Here is an 8,253-nt window from a genome sequence, read left to right on the forward strand (position 1 = left end):
TGATGAAAAACTGAATTGTGTTCGCTGTAACTTGGGTAAACTCAGATTGTTAGAAGCATTTATATTAAAGATGGCTTTAGGTTTCAACATGTATAAACATTTGACTCTTAGTGTATTACAGCAAGACAGTAAAACCCTTCCAGCTCTCACTAATAGGTGGATTTACCTTATTATTCTAATAACTTTCTCACTCTGCTGTGTGTGTGTGTGTGTACACTTCCTGGCTGTGAAAATGTTGTTCCATTTTGCTGTTCACAAATCATAACATTAAAAAGAGGGACAGCTCATTAATAATTGTCTCTTTATTAAGAGGATTATTTCACATGATTTTACAGTCCTCGTGGTGTCTTGAAGTTCATTCCAATAACTGGCTGAGTGACCTGAAGGTTGGAAAGGCCACCGAAATCCTACAAGAAGAAAATATTCATGATTTAGGTATATTAGCAGGAATATTAGTCATCACATGCAACCAAACAGGCATTTATATTCAATTTTTCAATCTAGAAAAATATTCAGAGTATTAAGAGCAGTCATGTGTAAACTTTTCTGACAGATGACATTTAAGTTATCAAACGTTACTCATTAACCTTAATGTCTGCATTAGTTATTAACCCATGTATAGTTGCCAGAGCACTGGTACTGTGCACACTTTCTGAATGAGCGAGCTAAATGAAACAGCCATCATTAATGTGATAAAGATCCTGTGCAACACATGTTTTTATCTGAATGTACCTAATCACCTTTGTAAAGCACTTTGATCAACATTTGTCTTTAAATGAGCTCAATAAATTAGACTAGGACTGTGTGTCAACAACAAAAGCAGGAAAAATATGTTTGACACTTACGAGCATCTTGAGCATTTCCTTTGTGTCTGGATCCACCTCGATGAGCTCTTGGTCCAGAGCAGAAATCTGGAGGATGAAGATACAGCAACAAACGGCAAGTTAAAAAGGTGTTCAGCTGCTCTCTCTGTCAGTTACACCAAACAGCTGTTTTGCTAAATCATTTATCAAACAACCAAAGCACAGAATAAAACTGAAAGATGTATTCGAGTCTCCGAAACCAGAGCAACAAATGTCTTGCTTCATGAAACAGTTGCAGACAGAGAAAAGAGTGAGAACAGACCTCTGGGACGTAGTTGTCCCTCCTCTCTCTCTCCTCCTCCTGCAGCTTGATGGAGATTCCTCTGACTGGACCGCGCTGGATACGTTTCATCAGGTGTGTCACATACCTGAGAGACAGGAGCACATGCTTATTATACCAGTGGACTATACAGTTAGAGTCCCTGCATACATTATTAGTTGATTGTTATTAATAGACACTAATAGGTTTACTGTAGCAAGTAAAAATATTAGATTGTTATGGATTATTAATTAGAATTTGTGATGAACATTTGTTAAAATGTCATTCTGCACTTGTTAGTTGCAGCATAGAAACATTCCCTGAAGATAATATAATTAAAACCATCAATTAGAAACCCCAAACCTATTTTAAAACGACAACAAAAATCAATCAACTGAGCCACAAGAATCACTTTGTGGTAAGCCGCGGTGTGAGTGTACATAGAAACCCAAAACAGCTCAGTACAGCACATTTAATGTCTGCTGAGGATGCACAGGACTGACCTCCAGAACAAGCACAATATTGTAAAGTCTGGTCCACACAGCGTGGGAGATCTTTAAGAACCAACACACATTAATAACTGCAGCAAAACGAGAGGCCAGCGTCTCGGTTTCTTCAGCACAAGCACCAATTAAATGTAGTTTCTCAACCAAAAAAAAAAAACCTTCCATTCCAAGAATAACTCCATTAAAGTGGGGTGAAATGTTTAATTTAGATGAACAGCTGCAGGGCACTTCGGCAGTCTCGTCTCTGAGGAAATATACTGCCTGCTGACGCACTGTGAAATTTCTCGGCACTCACTTCCACCGACTACAAACGGCAGATTGAGAGTCTTCACTAACAACCCTGAAGCCTGCACACTGAACAGTTTATAGCTCATTATTTTAATGCAGTGATATTAACATAAACACTCCACACACCTTTACAGCTTTTACACAAGCATCAGTGACTAGGATGTTATAGTTACTAAACAAACCCTTATCCTCATCATAAACCATATAAAAGTGAACCCAGGAAAAGATTTCCTCTGATATTTTTCACCCCTGGCTGCGAAGGAGATAAGGTACATTACAGTGGCATACTTAAAGCTGCACAGGACAAAGCTGGTGTTAAAAATATATACAAGTTACATTAAGAGACAACTGGTAGTCCTGCAAACGAAAGAATTAAAGTACAACAGTTTTAAATTACTCTTCGTTAATCTGCATATTAGGATTTATCTACCTTTCAAAACAATTTCATGTTCTGAGAAGACTTGAAGCTGAACGGTTATAGGAATATTCAGCTTAAACTGCATGAATCTGGCTGCCAAGTGTTGTATTGAACTGCTGAACAGCAACATCTCGACCCAACCCCAGTCGATGGAAAGTAGACAGCATTATGTGTAATTTACATGTCAGAAACCCATAAAAAAATATACTACAGGTACAACAAATACGACCAAAACCATACTTCCATCATTGTTACAAAGCCATTTTGTGATGAGACTGTTAAAAACATGTTTGATCTTCCAGGATAATTAAGTTGAGACCAGGCAGTAACAGCAGCTCTACTACTGTGACCATCAGATTCATATTTTTAACCAGGTTATCAGATTAAGTACATAAGAATGATCCAAGAATCGCCTTCACATAGTAACGTACGGTAGCCTCAGCTCTGGGATCCATATAAACATATCCCAGCATGCAATACAGGTGAACATAAAAAGGTGAACCAGGCTGCAAAGCAACATTCAACTGATCAAACTGTAAACAAACAAACACCAGCAAGCAGGAGCGCATGTTTCCGCAGTACACACACACTCAAAACAGCAACAAATTCCCAACGTACCCTGCGATTTTGTTGCGCAGAGGCTTGCTGGGGATAATGGCGATCTCCTCGCACACCCTCTTGTTGGTGTGGAAGTCGCTGCCCAGGCGCGTGTAGTATTTCTCAATGATGACCCTGGCGGCCTTCTTGACGGTCTTGGTCCTGACGCGCCCCTGAAGAGCAACGAAAACAGAGACAGGAACATAGTTAAAACAAAACCTACCACTAATAGAACCAGAAGGAAGTGGAGGTGTTGAGGGGAAACCACAGGAAGCGGACGAGTGGAAATATTTTGGATTTTTAGAAAATCATTCAGCAATAGCTGTTAGAAATGAGTTGTTTTGTTGTGTTAAAAAACAACAAAACGAACAGCGGAACAGCTCTGGGTAGAGATATATATTGTGTTTATCACTGTGAACATAAACCTGTAATCAAGAGTGGCACATTTCTATTTATTTTTACCAAATCAATAAACTTCCTCAGACCCTCCTGAACATGAAATCACTGCAAACACACTGCAGAGGGCATTTTACTGCAGCGTTGATCATCAGTGTAACCTGCAAGTTTCATTAAGAGCTTAAAGTTAACCAAATATCATTGAATGTTACAAAATAAAAGCAATTTCAATCACTGAATATTACAAAATAAAAGCATGCATAGTTTATAGCTTGACCTATAAATAGGAAGTCTGCATGACCAGGAAATCTTAGCACCAATATTTAATACCTCGTTAAGATAAATCGAGACAAAATGTGATTAAAACTGGTTATTGAGGTGATAAATCAATAAAATAACTGCAGTTATCATATATTTAAAACACTAACGTCCTTTAAAGACGTTGCTTTCCTCCATAACAACAAAGTGGAGATTTTTAAAAAGCTCTTTTAAAAGAGAATAACACACAAACAGAGGTTGTTATTCGGTATAAAAACATGTAATACTGTAATATTACGGCTGCTGCTTTCACCGTTTGTTGGCCAGTCAGCGACCACCGGAGCATTTAGCCCGTATTAACATGTATTTTAACCCCACAGGAGAGCATCGAAACCCGGCGTTTATTCATCTGTGAGCCGTTTGTGTGCAGACTGGTGGTGTTAACCGCCGGGCGGGCAGACACACGGTGAGGATGGAGGAGGATTGAAGCGGATTGTGAGGGCTGGAGGAGGGAAGCGTTCTGTTGTGTTACCCACCATGTTGGCTCGGACCGGTGGAAGAGAGGCAGCGGATGTTCATACAGGGAGTTTATAGCTTACAGCGGCCGCGGTGCATCAGTGGCCACTAGCGGCGGGAGGTGAGAAGTGCAGGGACGAGATCACACGGTGAGCATTAATAGTGTTTTTGTTTCCATTTGTTGACTTAAATCACTCGGTTTACCAATCAACAACAAGTATTAAGCTTCTGATTCTATGCATAACTTCTTGGCACAAACTTGTAATAATTGTACATGCACAGTATTTTTGCACACCACATTTCTATACTGCATATATTTTCATTATAGTCTTAATATTTTTATTTTATTATTCTTTATTGTGTTTTTTACATTTCTGTACTTTGACACAGCAGCTTCGGGGAAATGAGGTGCAAAACTCCCACAGGGGATCAATAAAGGAATATCTTATTCTTTGAAATAATTTATTACTTCTGTAATACTACAATCTTTAAAACTCACTAGTATTACTCATTTAATTACTGCCAATCACATACTGAGGCATACATTTACTTTAGTCTATATTGTCATATATTGTATATATATTGTATTAAAAGGTACATACTTACCCTCATACTATATTTTATTTTTACTTATACGTATAAACCTATATATACACATTTTCTATTTCTCTATATATTTTGTGTTAGATATTGTAATATCATAGTATTTATATTCTTTAACATCATGTGAGCATCTTGAGCAACTCTAACAAACAAATTTAAAAAATAAAGTATTTCTGATTCTGATTTCTTCCCCAAAACCTCTGACTAAATGTTTTTTAATCATGTATTTGTACCTTTTATGTATGTAATGATATTTTAATGTGTTCTTTTTATGATCCTTATCTATGTAGCACATATATGCAGTTTGAATTTTAACAAACACCACTCGTATGTCACATATAACTCCAATTCTCTGCTCCCTTCGTTGGTTACCAGCTCAGTATAGGACTGATTTTTAATAACTTTTACAGTCAGCCCCCAGTTAACGTCACAGCGCTCTTTAACTCCCTACACTCACAATCTGAGATCCTTAAGCCTTGTTATCCGTCCCTAGATCACGGTTGATGAGTAAGAGTAACCAGGCTTTTTCCGTCAGGGCCCCTGGGCTCTGGAGTTCCCTGTCCGAGGAGACAAGGTGTGTCAACACAAAAACAAATTTTTACAGGAAAGCCTTTTGTGACACCTGACTTGTAATTCTTGATATTGTTGCTTTGTTTTCTTTTATCCTCATATTTTGTTATATACTGTTTTGTATGATTATATTTTATCTTTTCTTTTTTACCTCATTGATTTTGTCAAGCACTTTGTAACCTCGTTTATATATTTAAAAAGATGTGTATTGTTAATGAAAGGGAAGACAGAAAAATCATGTTATCAACTCCATATACACAGAGACAAATAACAAAGTCACCTCCTCTTCCCGATTTATAAACTGTGACCACACAATGAGAATCAGAGTTAATTTAATTTGAAAACAGACAAGGGTCCGAGGGGTCAGACTGAAATCCTAACACAAGCACTGAGCTAAAGGAAGAGACAACTTCACATCCATGAACACAACCAAGTGTTCGGTGAAGGATTTGGAATCTGGAATCTGAAGGTATAAATCTACTCCAACATTAACATAAACTATCTGGATTTGTACAGCGATCTGCAACAAAATGTACAAAATCATCTCACAAAAGACATTCCCACAAGGTGGAGAGATCTTTTATTTTACATAAAAAAGGGTGCAAACTGGAGTTTCCCTTTAGGTGTGGAGGGAATAAAAAGTGATTTCATAAGGTTCATGTGTGAAACATTTTATATGAATCCAAGGAGGAACAAAAAAAAAAAATAGGCATCTCAGATAAAAAGGACCTTTAACTTTCTGTAAATTAAAAATATGAAACCATAAAAAGAAGAAATGTGGGTCCTTCATTCTTGAAGCCCTTGACTAACTCATTCAAATACATTTTTGAAGTGACATTCATATTTCAACACAATAATATTTATTTACAGTTTTAAGATTTCTCTTAATCATAGCTCTGAAAAAAAAAAAAAAAAAAAATGCTGAGGGGAGGATAAACTCTTGGAGCTGTACAATTTGATTTTCCACAGTCTGAGAGGGAAAAAAATAATCAAAGAATACATATTTTATATGGAATCCCAACAGAAAGAACAAAGAGTATAATTGTGAACTCTGTACAATTTACAATTTTCAAATAAACATCACAATATTGCAGTAAATGTCACCCTAAACCTCTCCCTCAAAGAAAAATATACAGTAAATCCAAGACAATTCTACAGTACAGCAACAAGGAAAAAGTGCCAGAGAACCCAAAAAGACCTAAGCCATTCATTCACACTTTAACTGTCCTTTGCTTTGATTTACACAGCTTTGACACACAGGAATGTGAGTTACACACAACCAAAGCCATAAACACAAGTCTGAATGACGTGAAGTATATCAGAAATAATGGGAACGGAAATGGAATGTCCTGTGAGGAGACATGAAAAAGTTATTTATTTTTTACATGAGGACTGGAAGCCATAACGTCTCACTGACCCAACAATATATGAGCCCTACAGGTGAGAAAATTCACTGGAGAGAGACCGCTCGCTGTCGTCTCCAGCTAAGCCATGCAGATACAAAGCATTCAGAGTACTCCTATATCACTCTGTATGAGGCCCAGAGAGTAAAAAGTAAATACATCAGAGTAATATATCTATATCTACCATTTCAGCCATGAGCTTAAGAGCTAGGCGACCCACAGTTTAAGGAAGAAGCCGATGTTAAAAGATGACCAGTCCCAAATTGAACCTAATAAACTTGGTCGATAAAATGGTGTTGGTTTCTTTTGATTTACAACATGAAAGAAACCAACAGAAACGACTCATAAAAAAACACTTTTTTCATTCCGACCCTCTTTAACATCTTCAACAACACTTCCCGGTACTGAATTGAGACGTTTTGCTCTGCGATTTCTCAAAATGACAGCGGACACGTCAAGGACACAAGGTGGAATGCGATGGTCAAAAAACATTCAACTTCATATTTTCCTGGCACAGGTAAAAGGCATGGGCTAGTAGTAGTCTCAGGAATGGCACTCGGGGAATTCAGGGGGAACATTAAAGGCTATATAGTCTGGATATCCATCTCAAACAGTGCAGCTGATGCTTTGTGGGGAGAATCACAGGCAGCAGATGTCACTGGTTTGGTGTCTGAACAAATGAAGGCCGACACCAGATCAAAATACATTATGGCGAATGTTTTTACATAGACAACAAAACAACATCTAACTGCGCCTCTTCTGGGTTAAAAACAATGAATCTCTCTCACTTACACCAGCTAGCACAAGACTCCACAGGCGAGTCTCTCAAACTCCACCTGTCCAACACACTCAAGAGGCACTAAGACATCTCAAACAAATGAATACCTGTCATTCAAACAGCCTGTTTTCCCTCAATTCCCCTCAAATCCTATGTGTGGAATTACTATGTTAATGACCAAGAAAAATAAAATAAAAAACAAACAGAAAAGGTCCCGTAGATTTTCATATTCAAGTACTTTCAATAACACAATAACTTAGACCCCGGAGTAACTGACATGTCAGGGGTAAGAAGAAACCAAAAAGCTATACAGTGTAAATACACGCAACAAGCAGGTTTACATACTGATTCATTGAGTTAGTTTTGCAACATCTACAACATTGTATCTCTAAAGATGATTGAGCAAGTCCACAAAACGGCCGAATCAAACACTCCACTGATAGCTGATTCGTATAGGACTTGCAATGTGTGTGTCTGTGGGTGTGTGTGCATGCGTGTGTGTATGTGTGTGTGCGCAGAGAGAAAGGGAAGGGGGGGTGTCATGGCACAAAAAAAAGGAGTGGGCGGGGATGAAAATCAATTGAAAGTGTATTCCCTGCACCCTATAGGGAAGGCCTAGCACACGAGGCAGCTACAATTAAAGTAATAAGCACGTTTAAAGTACAGTATTAAAAAGGCAGGGTCTTGTCAGGGAAAGCCGGGGTCAACAAATGTAGTGCAGTCACGGTCTCAAGCTTTTTTTGTTACCCTCTCTTTCCCCATAAAACCATGGCTATTTGGAATGGAGAAAAAAAAAAA

At 38.0% G+C, this 8,253-nt stretch overlaps 1 protein-coding gene across 2 annotated transcripts; it reads right to left on the minus strand.

Moving 5' to 3' along the window:
• Positions 1 to 284: 284 nt before the first annotated feature.
• On the minus strand, positions 285 to 4,208 carry LOC118342920 (40S ribosomal protein S17). 2 transcript variants are annotated; one of them, XM_035681623.1, is made up of 5 exons: positions 4,122 to 4,208; positions 2,953 to 3,104; positions 1,126 to 1,231; positions 846 to 911; positions 285 to 407 (listed from the first exon to the last, which is right to left on the minus strand). In XM_035681623.1, the coding sequence occupies exons 1-5, from the start codon at positions 4,122 to 4,124 to the stop codon at positions 330 to 332; spliced, it is 405 nt and encodes a 134-aa protein (XP_035537516.1). In that variant the 5' UTR covers positions 4,125 to 4,208; the 3' UTR covers positions 285 to 329. The 2 variants fall into 2 exon arrangements, with proteins under 2 accessions (XP_035537516.1, XP_035537511.1); XM_035681618.1 differs by lacking the exon at positions 4,122 to 4,208 and adding an exon at positions 3,899 to 3,946.
• Positions 4,209 to 8,253: the final 4,045 nt, after the last annotated feature.

The sequence above is a fragment of the Morone saxatilis genome, unplaced genomic scaffold (assembly GCF_004916995.1).
Source record: "Morone saxatilis isolate NCDOM2014 unplaced genomic scaffold, NCSU_SB_2.0 Contig11, whole genome shotgun sequence".
Lineage (NCBI taxonomy): Eukaryota > Metazoa > Chordata > Actinopteri > Moronidae > Morone > Morone saxatilis.